Source organism: Protopterus annectens, chromosome 2.part0, assembly GCF_019279795.1.
Source record: "Protopterus annectens isolate FY-2018-M chromosome 2.part0, PAN1.0, whole genome shotgun sequence".
NCBI classification, from domain to species: Eukaryota; Metazoa; Chordata; order Ceratodontiformes; family Protopteridae; genus Protopterus; species Protopterus annectens.
In genome coordinates this window covers 704486224-704506840 of record NC_056728.1, presented here as the reverse complement: position 1 = coordinate 704506840, position 20617 = coordinate 704486224, and the positions used below count along the sequence as shown (strand labels likewise).

The 20617-nt window shown below is 42.4% G+C and overlaps 1 protein-coding gene across 2 annotated transcripts in view; it reads right to left on the bottom strand.

Annotated features, from left to right (window-relative positions):
- The window catches only part of LOC122793200 (FSD1-like protein), a 913201-nt gene that overhangs the window by 243874 nt on the left and 648710 nt on the right, over window positions 1-20617 (bottom strand). For both annotated transcript variants that reach the window (XM_044061031.1, XM_044061032.1), the window contains exon 9: window positions 13091-13220. In XM_044061031.1, the coding sequence (XP_043916966.1) occupies window positions 13091-13220 (130 nt within the window). The remainder of the gene's footprint in view (window positions 1-13090; window positions 13221-20617) is intronic.

Genomic DNA, 20617 nt, shown 5'->3' with positions numbered 1-20617 from the left:
GACAGATTCACAGTGGATAGGTCTGGGATAGGATGCCATGTGCCCTCTTTTCTGGGAACTAGGAACAGTCTTGAATAAAATCCTTTTCCTGCCTGTTCCTTTAGCACTGGTTCTACAGCACCCTGGGCATGAAGCTTTCTGAGCTGACGAATAGCTTCTGACCTCTGATTTGCAGGGACGTCTCGGCAACCCAACCTTTTTGGCTTTTCTTTGAAATACAATCTGTACCTGCTGGTAAAAATTTTCATGACCCATAGATCTGAACTGATTGACCTGCCAGTTTTCTAGGAAGAGGAAAAGTCTTCCTCCTAGTTTGTCTGGTGACCTGAGGGGAGACATTCATGGAGAGCCCTTGGAAAAGGGAGTAGGCATAGAACTCCCTTGCCTAGGGGCAGCAGTGGACCACTGTCTGGTTCTTTGTTGGCTGTATGACTTGTGCCTAGGGGTTCTGTCTCTGCGTCCCTTCCTCTGGACTGGTTTTGTCTGTGAAGGAAAGGACCAGTGTTTTGTGGGGGAAGTTTCTGCTGAACCTGGGAGGCTGCATCTGTAAGACGTCCTTGACAGTTTGCATGGACTTGGCTTTGTCCTCCATTTTCTTAATGACTTCTTCCACTTTAGGTTCAAACAATTGGCCCTTGTACAAAGGGGTATCTAACAGTTTGGATTTAACCTGGTCAGGTAAAGGTTGCTCCCTTAACCAGGCATATCTTTTGATCACTGAGCCTGTAACTGCAGCCCTTTCAGAAGCTTCCAAGGCATCAAAGCCACAATGCAAGGAGTGTTTGGCTACCTGAGAGCTGGACTGTATGAGGTCAGTTAATTCTCTGGTAGTAGTATTGTCAAGAATGGAAGTTAACTTCTGTTTTATTAGATTGAGAACATTTTGCTGGAATTTCAGCATAAAGAATTGGCAATTCAAGGCTCTTACAGCTAAGGTGGCTGAGGTGTATACCTTTTTTCCCATTCTGTCTAATGCTCAGCTTTCTTTGTCAGCTGGAATGAGATTCTTAGAAGAACTAGCCCTAGCTCCCTTAGGGCCCTGATTAATGACTTCAGGGTCTACAGTAGGGTTTTTAAAAAGATATTTGTGGGTGTCTTTCACCCTGTAATATCTGTCTGGCTTCCTGGGTGTTGGGGGCAGAGAGTCTGGTGAAAGGGCAGATTCTAGAAAGACATCCTCTACTACATCCATGATAGGAGGAATGGCCAGAGGCTTATGCTGAGGCAGGTTAAGGAACTCTCTCAGTCTCTTCTTAGACTGAGGGTAATCTTTAGCATCCCACTGAAAGTCTTCTTTGAGGGAGTTTAAGATTTCCCCAAAAGAAAGGTCCTGGGGGGGGCAGACGGAAAGGAATCATCAGCATCAGAGTCCTAAATGCTGCAAAGGGTGGGTCTTCCATGTCTGACTCCTCAAGAACAGATTCCACTGATCCCTGGTTGGAGAGGACCTTGGGGGAGGTGTCCCTTTTTCTTTTGGCTGGAGTGGGAGGGTGGGGCTGGCCTCCTCTGATAAGAATCATGAAGTCTTCTATTCTGAGCAGGTGCTATGACTGGGGGGCAGGCTGCCTGGTCAGAGGTTGGTGGCTGGGTCCTTGAGGAGGAACCTTCTTGGGGGTAGTCTTAGGCTTGGGCCTGGACGGGTCGGTAGTCTTGTACAAGGTTAGCCTAACCAGCAGTGTTGTCATCGGTGTAAGCCTGGCTTCAGTCGGCAGAGGTGTCTCAGCGGAAGCCGGTGCCTGCAAAGCGGCTCCTGACAAAACAGTGTGAGAAAGAGTCGACATATCGACAGGGGGAGATGGATCTGGCAGCATACCGTACTCCGAACGGGTCTCAGTACACGCCTGCGACGGTTCTTCGGCTGATGTCCGGGGCTGCAAAGGCGCCTCACTGAATTCAGCTGTAGCACTGAGTTGTAAAATACTAGACTTTTGACCAAAGTTGTCAGAGGGCCTTGAGGTCTATCCTTTTCCTTGTCTTTCTTTTTCGTAGGTAAGTCAGTAGTCGGCTGACTGAGCGACCAATGCCATTTTGCGGTGAGAAAAAGACTCGCTAAAATGTCTATCCAGAAATTCCGCTCTTCTTATGGTTCTAGCATTAAACAGGGCACAGAACCAACAACCAGGGACGTCATGGTCTGGGCCTAAACAAGTGACATACAGAGAATGGATGTCTTAGTGTGGGATCGGCTTTCCACAACTGAGATAATTATTTACTTTCTCTGACATCGGTTAAAAGCAAGAAAAGGTTCCCCAATGGGGTACTTAGCTTTAGATGGTTTCCCTCACTCTGGCAACAACCGACCGATGCACTTGCAAACTTGCTTCTGCTTCAGGCTCCTCGGCAAGAAAGACTGATGTAATGGCATCGGCTGCCACTCTATAGCCCGGATGACCTGACGTCAGCCACAGTCTGACGCATGACGGAATCCTTTACTCTGGTATTCAGGCCGGCTGAGGACTACCCAGCAGGGATAACCCACAAGTCATGACTGCAACAGTGAAACACGAAGAACATCTAGCAGATACAGGGGCTTGGAGTGGCTTATCCGAGTGGTATATAATGCCACCATATGTAATGTCCCCAAATAAACATGGGAATTGAACAGAAAAACAGTCAAGGTTATGGCAACAGAGGACTATCCTAAGTGCAGACTCAGCAAGAGGGTTGCTTGATACCTGATCTTAAGTTTATGCATTTGCATACAGAAAGATGGTTGCATTTCTCTGCCTTCCTGTGGAGTTACATCACTATAAGTAAAGATCTTCTGTGGAATCATGCCAGGTTCCTTAAAATGTCTGCCACCTCCCTCTCATAAGTTCCAAATTATAATCCCCAAAAGAGAGCGACTTCCCTTTACTTTTTCCTTGTCATGTTCATTGCCCTCAAAATGTTAAAAAACAAAGTTAGAATGTTATTTTCCTTAGTTGTTAACATTCTATACTCCTTTACTGACATTAACAATTCTTTTTCTGTGTTGATGTTAGCAGCTTTTGTTATTCATATTTCTAATGGTGGGCTGTTTTTGGGCTATGTATACTTCGTTTATTATCTGAGTGAATGAAATGGACTGCAGACAGACAATATATAAGCAATACACATGGATATACAAACTAAGTACCTAATGAAGTATATAAAGTCAGCAAAGAAAAAAAATCTGGCTACACAGAATTTCTGGAAGAACATGCAAATCACTATACATTTGCATATACACATCAGTAAAGAAAATGAGATCTGATTGAAGAAACCGACATTGCAAAAATAGGTAATACTGCATAATGTAACAAAATAGTATAGTTACTTTAAGTCGTATAAAACACTTGATCTGAAGTTTACAAGAACTTATAAAAAAATACTTTAAGTTTCATAATTAAGTAAATGTTCCTACAAATGGGTGATGAATATAAATATAACTTTTGCAACATAATATGTTCATCATATTGATCACTGCTGCAGTAGTCTTAGCCACATGGGTTATATTTTGCATAGGATATAACAGTCAGTTAGCTACCAAAGCCTCACGAAACCTTACACTCACCCAAACCTTCAGTCAGCTTGAGCTGAGCTGACTAAAAATCCCTTCAGAGATTTGCAGCGGTTGAAGAGTTTGCTCCTCTGAGGCTTTGGAGGATCAACGGTCAGCTAATGCTGTTCCTTTGCTGGGCAGTTAAGTTCACTTTGGGGAAATAACTTCCATTTAAAAAAAAAACTATATATTAATACTTCCTTGTTCAAGAAAGCTATTTTAACACTAGGAGTTTGTATTTTAACAGACTGCATTGTATGCTCTTTTTTTCCTATCAGTTTAAAAGTTGTTTAAAGTAACTGAAAGGCTGGTAAAGTGTTAAAGTGTATTTTAACTGTATTTTATGTGAAAAGAGTGAAATTTAAATTTTACAAGCTTTTGCTGCGTGTTTTCCCTGGGAAACAGGCACCATTTTCAACCCAATCATGGAACAAACTGCTGGTCCAAAGGTGAGCACTCCTTCCAGCTATAAAAAGAAAAATTTTAGCAAACAGCCTTTGCCACCACAGCAGGCTAGCAATTTGCCTCAGCCGCAGGTGGGTGACTCTGCTGTGGCCATTTGTTATACCCGAGACCTCTCATCTTTTACCCCACATCTGTCTGGTGAAGCACCTACAGCTACTATGGACTGGGAGTTATCCACATCTTCTGTGGTTGTTGGGGTCCCCTCAGTGAGCAAGGGAGAGCTACTCTTGTCGGTCGTAAGAGAAGAGAACAAGGAAGGCTTCCCTGTTGGCCAGAATGTTGTGCCCATCCGTACTGATGCTGCTGTTGGCCCCATTTTCCTGTTAAAAGAAAACAGAAAACTAAACATGTAGCTACTCCTCCTCAAATTACCTAAGATAGGGGTAAATTGACTGGGTCTTGTTCAGGATTTAATTCATGCTAATGATCTTCTTTATAAAGTAGTTTTTGGTAAAAGAAAAAATACCTCTTTTCCTTAAAGAGACTCAAGATTCTGAATCTGTACAGGAAGATGAAGGGACAGAAACAGTTTTTTCTCCTAAGATTTCTGATTCAGACTGAAAAGAGCTCACTTTCTGATTCTCCATGTGCAGGTTTCCCTTTCTCTGAGATTATATCTAGAATATACCAGTATTTTCAGGGGGAAGAGCACTGATGTTTCTTCGTCCCTCAGAAAATACTATGAGCTGTTACAGAAGGAATTTCCAGAACCTTCAACCATTTCTTCAGTTCTATCATCTTTGGATGATCCTACAGAAAAGGCCTCAATGAGACCAACAACTGATGTCAGAACCATGGCCTTAAGCTCAATGCCAAAAAATATGTAGTCATCCCCTTTGGGAAAAACCCAGTTCCCATGAACTACCACACTGATGGTAGTCCACTGAACACAGAAGGCGTTACAAGAGATCTAGGAACACAGGTTGACAGCAACCTCTCTTCTGAGTACCACACTTCCGCTGTGGTCAGAAAGTCCTTCTATGTGCCACACCTCATGAGTTTTTCATCCAGGAAGAAAGAGGTCATTGTCTCCCTCTACTCTTCCCTCATTAGGCCAGTCATTGAGTACAATGCCCCATTTTGGCATGTACCTCACTAGACACCTGCAACAACTGGAGAGGCCGCATAAGTACATCACAAAGAGGACCCTAGGCCTTAAACACTTGTCCTATATGGACAGACTCAAAAAACTCTCGACTACTTAGAAACGATCTCTGCTTGACTTACAAAGCCATGTCTGACCCAGCTTTGTTAGAAATGCTACATCTAAAGAAATCCCAGTCCCTCCGCACCACACACTCCAGAGACCTCAACCTCATTACCACAATTAAAAGACCGTGCTGGAGGGACAGGTTCATAATCCAGAGACTGCCCATGCTGTGGAATAAGCTTCCCATACACGTCAAACAGAGCACCTCACTGGCCCTGTTCAAGAGAAATCTCGATGAGTGGATGGGTGGATAGGAAATAGAAAATTCACCCCAGGGATCACTCCAGTGGCTCTACTCGACAGACGCACTGGAAACTAAGGTCAGGTGGCATGATATCAGGGTAATCCTATGGGCTAGGCTTGTAAAAGCTCCAGGGCCATTAGCCTAGTACACACCTATGAATCTATGCGTGCTACTGCCTGCAATTTTCTTGAGAGTCAGCCAGCTGCCCCTAAAAAAGCAAATGGCATGTATAAAGTTCCTCAGTCTTTTAAGTTTTTTATATACTCTCCCCAAACCTGACCCAGCAGCTATAGCTTTATTTAATCCTACCGTTGCTAAGCATTTACTTAATTTCAATCCTACTCTTACCAACAAGGATGGGAAGATGATTACTAAGTATGGGAAAAAGTGTATGCTTCTGCAACGTTGATTTTCAGAAATTTGAATTGTCACTTTCACATATTAAATACTGTTCTGATTAACTGCGAAAGTATAAGGAGTGTTTTGTCTGCACTGTTTTCTTATAAGGAAAAAATCTGCTTTAAATAATTTAATTTCTAACTACTCATTACTCATTGTTTGCAGTGTGTGTGTGTGTGTGTGTGTGTGTGTGTGTGTGTGTGTGTGTGAAACTCGGTTGATACTTCTTCCAGGGCTAGGGCTACAGCCACTGGTACTGTTTTGAGGAGGTTTGCCTGGCTGCATTCTTAGAACCACCCACGTGATGCTAAAAATGAGATTTTAAATTCTCCTTTAGAGAGAGATTTAATTTTTGGCCACTCTGTTGTACAGATAAGCAAAATGTGTGATAATTCAGGAAATCTCTTAATATTTTTCAGCCCTCCTTTTCCAAATTTTCAAAGGGATTCTCTAACCCCTCATCCAATTTTGACAAATAACAAAATGAACATACTCAACAAGATGCAAGTAAATATATATTTAAAAAGAAATGACAAAGGGGGTCCAAAAAGAATTTCCAAAACTAAGGGCAGTCCAACAAGTCAGAATGACTACTTAAGGGACTCTGCCACCCCCCCCCCAACCTGGTCACATTTTTCCTCCCAGAACATCTGAACTTCCACTATTTTCTTTGGCTACAGATAGTTCCAGACAATTGGGTTTAGAAGATCATTCAAGGTTACAGATAGCAATGGGAAGAAATGTCTCCTTTCCAGGGGGTAATTCCTCATTTCTGGATCTTTCCTTCCTGAATTTGTTTAGGATATTGCCTAAATTAAAAATGATGCCACTTCACAACCTATTACCTCTTCTTCCTCATTCAAGTTTTATGGTAAGACTAAATTTGAAGGATGCTGCTTATCTCCTTATACATCCAGACTTCAGTGGTTTCTTAAGGTTTTGTGCGACTGGATCACATCAGATCTCCACCTTACCCTTTGGACTATCCACTGCACAACACTGTTCACAACTTGTCTAGCTACAGTTATAGCTCACTGCAGACTACAGAGTATCCACATTTTTCCATACTTAGAGGACTTGCTTATCTTTGCAGTCTTTTTCCAAGTGTCAGGAATCTCTTACTTGGGCGAGAGATTACACAAGCTACAATTCCAAGAGAACAGTCAAAAGTATTTTTTCACTCTTTCACACAGGACTGTGTTCCTGGGGTGTTAGCTAGACACCTCAGTTCAAACAGCTTTTCCCCACAGAAAAAAAAAAACATTTAAAATAGATGTAGATAAAGATCTAAGGGGTTTCCACTCAGACTTCGGTCACTGTGAGGGAATACCTCAGGATTTTGTGTCTCATAGCATCTATTATTCTCATGATATCCCTGGCAAGACTCCACATGACAAAGATACAACAGTATCTGAAGTCTCTTTTGTCCCAGCACAAACATCCTTTGTCTCTTCAAATCCCAGTGCTGGGGTTTGTCAGAAAAGTAGTCACTTGGTGGACAGAGCAAATATCCTTAAATCCATGTCTCCCTTCCCCCTCCCTGTTCCAAAGCAGTCAATCACCAAGGACAGATGCAAGTACATACAAAAGAGATGCTTGCCTTGATCAAGGCAGTTAACTCTCTGAATCATCTTTGGTCCCCAGGTCTTCCTTCAAATTGTCATGCACAACACCACAGCCATGTGGTACATCAACAGGCAAGGGAGAAGCAGGTTTTACCCATTTACAGATTAACCATGTTAGTCTGGGATACAGCTTCACAGCACAATCTTACTCTACAGGCATTTTGCATTCAATCAGACAAAAACTGTGTGGTAGACAAGCTGAGCAGGAACAGGATGGACTCTCACGACGTTACATCAGGTGGTCTTCCAAGATTTGATGCATCTGGTGCGAGTTCAAGGAGACCAATTTGCTTCCTCTCTGAACAATCACCTGACAAGATTCTGCTCCAGGATCCCATGCAAGAAGGCCTGGAAGACAGGTGCTTTCTTTTTCTTGGACAAGAATGTTCCTCTATGCTTTTTCTGCCCTTTCCACTAATATCCAGGATACTTCTGAAGACTCAGAAGAAATTCCCTAAGACCAATTTGGTGACTCCCTTCTGGCCCAGGCAACTGTGGTTCTCACTTCTTTTGGAAATAGCTAGGGGCAATTACCGCATACTTTCTCAGAGAATGAATCTAGTCACACAAGAACAGAGGTGTTTGATACACCCTGACCCTAAACAACTGCCTGGATGATAGTGTCTTAATTCCCTTTGGGACATCTGTTTACTGAGGATATACAGCAGGTACTAATGGAGGCAAGAAACCCTGAAACCAGAAAATCATACATTAATAAATGGAAAAGGTGTTCTAGATGGTGCCAGCAACATAACCAGTGCCCATTTTCTTACTCCTTCATCAAGTAATTTCAGGGCCCAAGGATTCTCCTTTTATAATGCATTCTCTTCTCAAAATGATTTTGAAAGGAGTTTTGCATAAGAGGCCTCCAAGAAAACTGGATGTTAATTTTATGTTACAGAAGCTGTTGTTGTTGTTTGTCTTTTGGAACCCCGGTCCGCTAATGATTGGCAGTAGATTTTAATGAACGCCGAGGTGCCAGCTTGACGTTCAACCTTCAATAAAGGCACGCCCATTTACGCATGTCTTTCGAACGCACAGCCAACTGCGGGGAGGGCATGCAGACTCCACACAGAAGGCACTCCCCGCACTCCAGCCAAGAATCGAATGGGAGAACCTCTTGCTGTGAGGCAACAACGCTACCGCTGCACCACCACAGATATTTTATGTTATAGAAGCCAACACCTGCTAAATCTGAACCAACTAACCTGACTGACTTGAAGTTTTTAACATGCTAAACAGATTTACTGATTGCTCTGACCTCTGCAAGAAGGGTATATTGAGTTGCAAGCTCTTATGATGAGTTAACCCTAACTCATTTTCCACAGATACAGGGTTTCTTTCAGAACTAATCCTTCTTTTATGCCTAAAGTGGGATCAGAGTTCACTTTAAGACAAACTATCCATTTCCCCATTTTCTTTCCTGAACCTAAAAATAAGGGAGAAAGGATACTTCATAGCTTGGATAACCACAGACAACTCGGATACTATTCTTGACAGAATCAAATCTTTCAGATATTTGGATCAATTGTTCATTTCTTGTGAAAGTAAGAAGTAACAACCTATGTCAAAACACAGACTATATCCAAATGGTAGTCTAGGGCTCCTACCTTTTGTTATACTCATCACAATGAAACTATTCCAGGCAGGGTCAAGGCCAACTCTACAAGGACCTTGGCTTCTTCTATGGCTTTTTGGAAAGGGGTTGTATTCTGGAAGTATTCTACAAGCTGCTGTTTGGGTCCCCCTTACATACTTCTATAAAGCACTACAAGCTTGATTTCCTCTCTAGGTCTAGATTAGGCTTTGCTAGGATCATCAGCCAGGGCGTCTTGGACCCTTCCCTTTCCACCTGCCAAATGCAGTAAGAGATGGTAATCTATCCATATAACTAAGGCTACTGCAGCCATGATCAGTATGATGAATACAATACACTTGTGTATTAACAGTAGATGTTCAAATTGATCAGTGCTGCATCAGCCACTCTTCTCTCTCTACCCCCTTGTTTTTTTGATGCATTTTTTTATGCTAGGGTGTGGACATTTATTTTTTGTTGCTCCTATCATTGTACTATCATGGCTCAGCTTCCTTCTCTCTCTCTTGGCATGAAAGCTCTGAATAGCTTGGCGCCCAAACCTGTCTTTCATTATCTCAGCTTAAGATGACTGATGGTTTGGGCGCGTGGAAAGTGCCCTGAAGCTTTGGAAGCTGTGTGACTGTTATATCCTATGTAGGATATAACCCATATAGCTAATGTTACTGCAGCAGTGATCATTCGAACAGCTGCTATGTTAAGTTTACTGACACATCTGGACTCTTCAGTAACTGCAATTATCTGCTGATTACTTTTTTGAGTTGCTACATACAAACTGCATTCATGGCCAGCCTTAGGCATAGGCCAACTAGGCGGCCGCCTAGGGCGCCGCTGTAGCAGGGGTGCTTTTCCAGTATTTATTTGGTGTAGATAGACCAGTTTGGGGGCACCTGGGTGGTGTGGGGGGAGGCACTGTGGAGCCCTTTTGCCTAGGGCACCAGCTGACCTAAGGCCGCTGCTGACTGCATTTCCTTCAACCTGATACTCTGTAGTTTGGGTCAGTGTTACTATGTCACTGTACTGTATACAATGTATATCACTATATTCAATACTAACGCAACATCTAAGCTTGTCAATATTTACAAGTTTACTATCCAACGCACCTACTACAAAAGCAAGTACACAAAGAAATAAAGTTCATCTTGGTACCGTTTTCATTAGAACTGCAAATCTAGATGAATAGATGATGTAACTTGCACTGAGATAATACAAGCAGGTAATAGTATGGGACAAGTTCCTTACACCTGAATCTGCATATAATCAGCTGAGAAAAAAGACATCCTTAATGACTATCTCCAAAGTCTGAAAAAGGAAGGCTGAACTCATAAAATGATGAAGAATGCTACTCTTCTAAGAAGCAGAATGGCTAATTGCTACTCCTAGAACTCAGGACCAGACTCAGCTTCTTTGACATCCCTCTTCAAAGGGTGATGTGAAAAGGGGATGATACTGGCAATGAAATATGAAAACGCAACTCAAACCAATATCATGGCTTACCAGTTGCTTACGAAAACCACATTTGTTCCTAGACTCAAGATCAAATGCAATTACAGTTTGAAAAATGTAAACCAATCATTACCACATCAATTACCAAGAAAGAAAGAAAGTAAGAAAACAAATGGGCTCAAAATGTGCCAAGCTGGTCAGTGAAGATAGCCTCATCAATAACTGCAAGAACAGAATCCAGGGGTCAGAATCTGCAGACAACAAAGAATAATCCATTCTAGTCAAAAGTTAAGCCTCACCAAGTTTTAGAAATATTACGTCTGCACATCACTGAAAAGAATGTATTTACTGCTGATTAAGAACTGCTGACTTATGCTCTTCAGACAGCGAAGTACTCTAGATCTAGGAAAATTAGTAAACACAAGCAAGAATCAGTGAAATTGGCATAAACTGGCAGAGCTAGAAAATGAGAAAACAAGTCCATTTGCTTACAATGTTAACCAACAGAAGATGTTTAAAAACTTCACCTTAAGGTTATTTCTTATTTACCTAGCAATGGAAAGGAAGTTACACTAACATCTCAAATTCATTTGGGGCTGGTCTCACTCAATACTTAAAGGGTGTTTTCTTCTCAACACTGCAGAAAGGACTGGATAAAATCGACTGGCAGATGAGCAAACCCATACTTACTACAAGCAGCCTTAATGCTGATAGAAACTGCTAAGTAATCTTCCTTGAAATACCTAAAACCTCAGAAATGGAAGAGAATATTATTACACAAGTCAACTCACAGCGGATAAGTAATATCAAAAAAATGTAGAGCTGCCATAAGGTAAAAACGAACCTGGTAAAGCTGTTGTTAAGTTAGGATATGTTGTGTAAGCCACCAACTCATTGTGGCCACTCCTGGAAATGGTTGTTTCATGATCTCAGCAACTCCAGTCAAATATAAATGTATATACGTTAATATGGGTAACTGCAGCTGATAGACAGTATCTGACTTCTCAAATCTGACTGCTTTATATAAAAGTAATTAAAAAAATACAGTACATTGATGAATGAAAGCTGTCAGAATTCTGCAATGTCAGTTGCAGATACTCCAACTGAGGAGAGGGTCCCAATTTTCTAAATGATAAAGAAACTGTTGAGTTTCTTTTCATTTGTGAGGTAATAATGATAACAGAAAGAAGCAAATAATAAATGCTTTCCTTTTTTCCCCTGAAGACAATTTTTCCATTTAGCCCAAGTGCTACTCCCCAACTCTAGCATCAGAAGACTTCACAAGGGATAAGCAACAGTCATGAACCTCTGCCATCATCCAAGCAGGGGAATACAAACATTTTTTTTTATTATTCTCCTAACAACCATTCCACATTTGGCTGCAGATATTGCAGTGCCTGGCTATGTCAAGTTGCTGCAAGTAGCACTTCTTCACTTACCTGTGACACGTAGATGGTCTGTGAGTATTCCTTGACTGACCTTATACACCAAAGTCTGTGCGCATGGCAGCACAATGCTAGGTCTTTTGGACAATGCACCTCAGGTTGCCTTTGACACCCTACTCCTGAAATGAATGGGTCACCTTTGGTATTTCAATCTCATCATTCCACAATGGGCTCTTTCTATGTTCAGACTGCTAACCAAACTAAGGTTACCTGAGGAATTGTAATGGCCAAAACCTCTACATCAAGCAGTCAAGTAATCTTACCAATAGCTTTGAATATGTCCTCTTGAAAACTAAATGTGCAAGTCCAAGTCCTTTTACCACACTACTACTCATATACTATACACCACTTAATGAAAACAGATTGGGAAATAAGAAATGGCACAGTTCAGCTTTCTACCTGCTCAAGCAGATTTATGATTAGATACACAGAGTCCCTTCATGGGCAACACTGTCAGGCTGGTATTGATTTGTCAAGTGGTCCTTCATCAATAAACACTCAGTAAACAAATGACCAAATGTATTACTGCTTTTCAAAATGTAGTACAAATAAAGCAATACTTTTCTTTGAATTGAGTTTCTTTCCCAAACACTTCCACACCACTAACACTTAATATAATTACTTAAGAAGCAAACAGATGCATGTGTACTTGGGGCAGAGCAATATTTTAAACCTTCACCGCTGTAGCAATTTTGAAACAGCCCTTCCAATGTAAGCAATGCTTGCCGATTAGAAGTTTTCAGAGTTTTAGGACTCTCACATTGCTACAGTCAAACAAATGCAATTAAAATACATTTGGAACACAAGATAATGTACACACATTCACATTACAGTGTTATTGCCTTCAGTATGCAGTATTTAATTTACAAAGGTAGTATGTAGAAAAACTGTGCTTGAAATTAGAGCAGCATGCAGTAATGTTGTGATATGAGCAGGTCATTGTGAAAACAATGATGTAAAGCCAGTAAGCATATGGCTAAAACAGAGATGCTATCACTAAAGGTGGCTGATGATATGGACTTCCTACAAACACTATAAAGAAAACTATGAAATAAAATCAATGTGAAAACATTTTTTTCTGGAGGAAAAGTTTACTATGTTACTTACATATAATGAAAGAAAAGTAAAATTGTCCTTACCTCCCTTTATTTTCCTTGCCTTTTACTTTAGTTTCTTGACCTTTTCCACCTGTAGAATCCCACTCAATCCAAGAATCCTCCACTTTCAAATTCAGGTGTGAGGAAGTGCCATCAAAGCTGAAGACCAAGGCTAGACAAGATGATAAATAAATACATTAAACATGCACTGCAGGTATAAAAGAGACAGTGTACACAATACAGGTACCAAGAATGCTCTTATTTTTCAAAATACAAACATTAGAGAGAGAAACTATCTTCATTCATGTTTGCTCTCCATTACAGTATCAGTCTTCATAATTCTTCCCAGATACTCTAAATCCCATTTCTAAAACTTTAGATATCCAAAGAAGCTTTCACGCTCTCCTAGAAGTATGGGAAGCAAAATGTTGGTCTGCATTCTACTACTTCCACAGGTGGCAGATTTTTTCGTGGTACCACAGCAACTCAGTATACTGCTCTCTTGCTCTTTTTCTCTTACAGAGGTTTCTACTCAAGTTCAATGACTCCAGATGCTGCTGGTACTGAATAAATGCAATCTGCATTGTTAACTCCTATCAGTAAATAAATCTTTTCCATTTTGTTTTGTTTCATTCCTTTAGATTCTCTCATAAAATAAATTTTAAGTGCATTAAAAAGCTACTACATTCATGATGTCTGCAAACCTAAAAATTATGAATGTTGCTGCATGCAATGTATTTCTCATTTGCATACCATTCTTCCTGATCTTCTCTTAATGAAAACATAGCATCATAATGTTCCTTTCAGTGTCTGCTTCCCTCTGCATCACAATTCCTACCCAAAATCCTTCACTGTGCAGCCTCAGTCCATGTATTTCATATTTTACAGCATCGCTCTATAACCAAAGGCAGCAAGAAAACAAGAGGGGGTAGGGACCCTTCAAAATCCAGCTTCATATAGACCTATTTCAATTTCAAACCATGATTATAAAGCATTTATGTCTATACTAGCTAAAAGAATGACAAAGGCATTGCCATAAATATGGTTCTGTGGAGGGAAGGCAAACATATGACATTAACGGAACAAGCATGACCTAAAGGGAAGCAGAATGCAAGAAAATGCTGCTATTGTTGGTAGGTCTTGATGCACAGGAAGCATTTGACAGAGGTGGCTTGGCTTTTATGATTTTTATGGCAGCATTCTTGCATTCAGCAAACAGGATATATATACGGTTGGAGTCAAGAATAAGGTGGATGGATTCCTCTCTGACAAGTTGTGTTGGAACACAGGAACAAAGCCGTGGAGTATCATCTTTCTCATTTGTTACTTGCTTTACATTGAGAGCAATTAGCAAAGAAAATAAGGGACTCACAGATTCAAGGATAAAATAGCATGTTACTCAAAAAAGTAAGCTTTATTTGCAGATTTTGTACTTGAAAATGTAGAAAAGGAAAATGTGGTGTTGTGGAACATTTTGAGACAGTTTCATGTATTTTCAGAATATAAAATTAATGAAGATAAAAAAAAGAAGTTATGTACTTCTCTGGTGGCCTAATGGTTAAGGTGTTTGCCTTACAAACACAAGGTGCAGGGTTTGAGTCTCACAAGGGATAATTGGCTAGGCTTAAAATGTCTCACAAGGGCAGTTAGCTTAGTACTAACCTATGAACATGGCTATGAACTTACCATAACGTTCCATCTGTATTATCAATCATCTATCCTTGACCTTAGAGTACTCAGCTCTGATTCTTGGAACTGGCTCGGCCATTACTCAGCTTGCGCCAGCCAAAAACTCTTGAGCTAATGCTCTACCCACAATACCCTTCTCCATATTATCTCAGATCATGTTTGTAACCACATAGAAAGATAGAGGAATTTACAACCCAAAGAAGAAGCCATGTCCAAGGTCAAACCTGATAAAGTAACCAGGACATGCGTCTGATCCTCCAGGAAGTATTTATCTGACGTTGTCAGTCTTCATCTGTCCTTGATCTTTGGGACAGAGTCCCCAGCTACTTTACGTCCTGGATGGCCTTATGGAAGGATAATCCTGAGAACCATACAACCAAAGGAAGTTCTTCCCCTGGAGACCAAATCCAATTTGCAATGAGTAATAAAGATATGTGAAATAGTACGTTGCTGCTGCGCACATCTCATCCAAGGAAGCCTTGGAATGGAAAACAGCTGATGTGGCTGTTGATCTGGTGGAATGCACTCTCACAGGCGCAGGTAACTTGAGATTCTTGTTATTGTATATATAAGTAATACAGCCATTTTGACAAGGTAACTTTTGAAACAGATTTTCCTAGAGTTGGACTGGAAAAGGATGCAAACAACTGGTCCGATTTTCTGGACTCTAGTTCTGCTGAGTGCGAAATGTAATTGTCTGTGAACATCCAGCGAGTGTAAGCAATATTCACCTTTGTTGGAAAAATTGGGAAAGAAAATGGGTAAGTCAACAGTTTGATTAATACTGGATTACTTTAGGAAGAAAAGATGGGTTGGTTCTAAGTGAAACTCCATCTTTATGGAAAAACAAATAAGGGGGGTTTGAGCATACGGCTTGAATCTCAGAAATTCGTCTGGCAGAGGTAATGGCTATCAGTAAAACAGTTTTCTATGTAAGAAATGTTAAATGACATGTCTCTACTGGTTCAAAGGGGGGGGGGTACCAAGGACTGAAAACCAAGGTCAGATCTCAATGGTCTTTAAATGGAGGTTTTAATCACAAATCTCCTTTTAGAAACACTTTACATAATCTACAGGAAATTAGTGAATGGTCTTCAAAGCCATTATGGAGATTAGAAATGGCAGCTAACTGGACCTTAATTGTGGAAGCAGAAGCTCAATGATCAAAAACTATTGCTAAAAATTCCAAACATTTCTCCAGGGTGCAGAGAAGGGGTTAAGGTTATTATCACATAACAAAATCAAAAATCTCTTCCACTTGCTCAGGTAGTTTTCTGGTGGGCGGTCTATGGGAAGCTAGTAGACTTTTTTGAAATGGAAAAGGTAAATTATTCTTCCGGATGACTAGCGGAATTGCAGGAAACAAGCTGTAAGTTTGAGGTTTTGAAGGTTGGAGTGCACCAGTCTCTGTGGGTGAGGCAATGGGTCTGGAACTGGGTGTAGAATCCATGGATGGTGAATTAGGTGAGGTCATAGGAAGGGGAACCAAACTTGTAGAGGCCAGAAGGGTGCAATTAGGATCACTCTGTTTCTCAATCGAGGGAAGGCATAGAGTAGACCCGAGGGCCAACTGAGAAGAAAAGCGTCTCTCGGGAACTCCCCCTGAGGGGGGATTAGGGCAAAGTAGCTGCTGCATTTGCTGTTCATGGGTGATGCAAAGAGGTCGAAGCAAGGCTGGACCCAATGACGAAAAATCTCCTTCGTCACTCTGGGATTGAGAGACCACCCGTGAGGCAGGAGAATGCATCTGCTCAGTTTGCCCACTACCACATTTGAGCTCCCTGGGATGTGCGTTGCTATTAAAAAGCAGGTGGAGGAAATCGCCCATTGCCACACTCTGAGTGCTTCCCAACATGAGATAAGACTTCGCTCCACCCTGCTTGTTGATGTACCAGACCACCAACGTTATCTGACTGATTTGCAATTGTTCTTAAGGGAAGGACAGACTGAAAGGCCTGTAACACTAAGATCTCTGCCCTCAATTCCAGGACACTGATATGCAGGTTGGCCTCTACTGAGGACCAAGTGCCTTGGACTGTCTTCCCAGATAATGCCCCCCACCCCCACCCCATCTGGGAGGTGCCCATGCTCACTATGGCCTTGGGTTGAGGAGGAATGAAGGAACACCCCAAAAGAATTTCCTTGGATTCCATCTACCAGGATAAGGCCTTCTTGTAGCAACTGCTGATAAGAATTGGATATGTCATTGGATGGGTTAGAATGGACCACTGGGAGCTAGAATCCACTGTGATAGCCGCATTTGGAAATCACTAGAGGAACCAAGGTAATGGTCACCAACATGGATCCTAAAGCTTGGAGGACCAGACGTGCAAGAGCTTTGTCTTTGGAGAGAATGGCTCATACTTGGGATTTTATCTTCTGCAGCCTGTGCTGAGGAAAGGAAGCTGTGCAAGAGATGGTATTCAGACGAGTTCCTATGAACTCTAGATCATGAGTGGGACTTAGCTAAGAATTTGATAGATTCACTGTGATGCCCAGATGAGTGAACAGGTGCAGAATGAAGTCTGTTGCTTGAAACAGGAGACGCCTGGAGGGGACGGAGATGAGCCAATTGTCTAGATAAGGAAACACCCAGAATCTGTGCAATCTCAAGTGAGCTTTGACTGCTGCCAGACATTTGGTGAACATCCTGGGGGCTGTGGTGAGACCAAAGGGCAGCAGTCTGAACTGAAAGTGACTGGCTCCTAGCCAAAAGCGGAGGAACCTTCTGGAACATTTGCCCATTTTTATGTGGTAATACACATCTTGAAGGTCTATGGAGCACATCCAATCATTTTCCTGTAGAAAGGAAAGTGCAGACCGAACCGTGACCATTTAGAATTTTGCTTGCTGAACAAACTTGTTCAGAAGGCTGAGATCTAAAACTGGTCTCAAGTCCCCTGTCTTTTTTGGGACTAAAATAACCTTAAGTAAAATCCGGATCCTATCTGGTCTGGTGGGACTTCCTAGATGACTCTTTTCTCTAGCAGCTTTTGAATCTCTAAGACTGCTTGGTCCCTTTAACTGAGTGGAACATCAGGTTGTCTTCATTTTGATCTCGGAAAAAAGGGTGATGGGGACACAGTAACCTCTGGCAATAATCCTCTGCACCCAAGCATCTGAAGTTATTTGTCGCCAAGCTGTTGAGTGCAGTGAAAATCTTCTACCAACTGCTTCCAGAGATAAGCAATTGGGACCCCTTTCAGAGTTACTGGTAGGGTTGCCCAAAAAAGGAATCTCTGTGGCCCTGATTCTGTGGGTCGCCACTCCTTGGGGTTGGTGTCTTCCAATAGAGCTCCTCCCTCTGCCCAAAGGGGAGACTCCACCATGTGTGGACTGAAAAGGCCCTTGGGATTTTCTGAACCACATCTTTCCTCTCCTCTGATTCTTAGAGTAGGACCATTGGGGAGAAAAAAAAGTAAACCCACTGCAGATAGGGTCTTTCCATCCTTCTCATGCCTGGCTTGAGTTTCTTTGACTTTGGGGCTGAATAAAGAAGATCTGTCTAAAGCAGCATTAATGAAGGAATACTTGAATGGATCTGCAAACTCACACAGGCGCATCCAGGCATGTCATCGCATGGCAACATCTGAACCAGCTGACATGGTAGTCCCTTTGGCTGCATGCACCATGAGCTTCATGGACGAGTTGGAAACAGACTCCAGGGTGGCTAGCTGGGAGGCCACTTTTTCCTGGACCTCTTCCGAAATAGCTCCTGCAAGGGTATCTGACATCTCCTTGAGCAGATCCCTCTGCAGCCTAATGAAATGTGCCAAAAAATTCAAAAACCTTAATGTGAAGGTCGATGAAGTGTATACCCACTTTCTGAATCTATCCATCGTCCTGGAATCTCGGTAAATGGAGATGAACAGAGGAACTCTCCTCAGCTAGTTCCTATTTGATGGTTGCTGACACCACCATACCATCTACTGATAATCCCTTGTCTCAGTGCTGGTGGTCCTCAGAAGCAGAAAGTATTCTGTCCGGTCTCTGGGTAATTGGTTCTATGGAATCAGGAGCCTTCCAAGCCTGCTGCACAATCAGTTCCATGAGATCATAAGCGGGAGGGGTCACCCAAAAAGTAGATAGGTGAGCACCGAAGGCTTGCAAGTACACTGACTCCTCAGAGTTAGGGTCTTTGGGCATCCAGTTACCCCTCTGTTTGAGGATCTCTAGGATGTCTCCAAAGGAAATATCTACCGGGGGTGACTGGTGGTGGTGGGGGACCCTCAACATCATTGAAGTCTGTGTCTTCTGTGAGAGTCCTCAGGGGAATCCAAGTCTTTCCTCTTAAGTTTTTCTTCTGGGGAGGCTCCTCAGTGGGAATCTCTGAGGAGGAATCTGAAGAAGAGGGGTCCTTCGCAGGGAGATCTTGCAGCCTAGATGCCTGCTGTCCAGACATGGAGAGTGGTGGCACCTCTGGGCAAGGAGTCTGGGAACAAAACTCTGACAAAGAAGGGCCCAGCTGAGAGCCTGCAAAGGCCAATGCCCCCTCCATAGCCTGGAAAACAAGCCCCCCGAAGAGGGGATGGGAACCCAGAACCGAGAAAGACAACCTCAGAACCGAAGTCACACCCCACTCCAAGAGACCCACCTGCGAAGCAGGAGCCAAGGAACAGCTCACAGCCACAAGGTTTTCAAGAGTTAAGGATGACAACGAATAAAAGGCAGGAGCTGATCCGAAACCTTCAGACCAGACATCAGAGCCACAGCCCCGGGAGTCCTCTGGTTCCAAAGGAATCAAAGAAGTCAGAGCAGATTATGGAACTAAAGGCGAAAAGGCTGTCGGTACCAGAGCAGCTGGAACTGAAGAGATCGGAGTGAGAAGCTCTAAACCCTCTGAGGAGGTTAGAGGAGGAAGATTTGGTGGAGTCCTGGGAGGAAATGCCCCAACTCTAGAGAGGAGAGGGGTCTGTGAGGAGACGGAAAGACCCCTGGCCACTAGGAGCTGGTCCACCAACCTCACTATGTCTAATTTGGTGAGATTCCTGGAGGAACGGTCATATAACCCAGAAGGTATAAAAAGGAACACACTCATTTGACCAAAAAGATGGGTAGGGACAAGAAAATACAAATTATATATATATATATATATATATATATATATATATATATATATATATATACATACACACATAGGTTCATAGGTAGATGCTGGGCTATCTGCCTGAAGGCATATATTAACCCAGCCAGGTTGTGCGGTATTCGCCGCCCCTTTGGTTGGTTCCCTAGGCCCTTGATCTAGCAGCTAGTACCCTTGGCCCCTATCTAGTAGAGCTGTTGGTATGATCCCTGGTGTGAACTTTCTGTTACCCATCCACTCGTCAAGGTTCCTCTTGAAGAGTGATAGTGAGGGGCTCTGTCTTATGTAGATCGGGACCTTGTTCCATAGCAAGGGAAGTCTTTGCGAAGGGAATCTATCCCTCCAGCCTGTTCTATTCATTGTTGTGCTGAGGTTTATATCCCTAGAGCTTGTAGCTCGAGTGGATTTGGTTTTGCTAAGATAGAGCATGTTCAACAGTTCTGGGTTGGACATGGCTCTGTATGTTAGACAGAGATCGCCTCTGAGAAGGCTGTATGCAACAGAGAAAAGCCTTAGTTTTTTCAATCGTGCTGCATAGGGCAACTGTTTGAGGCCAGTAATCCTCTTAGTGAGATACCTCTGTGGTCTCTCCAGCTGCTGGAGATGCCTAGCCAGGTACATTCCAATTGGTGCATTGTACTCAATAATGGGTCTGATAAGGGAAGAGTAGAGGGGCACCACTACATCCTTAGATCTTGATGCGAACCTTTCGTGATCAGATGGGTCACATAGAAGGATTTTCTAACCACCATGACAACATGGTTATCAAAGGAAAGCTGACTATCTACTTGGGTCCC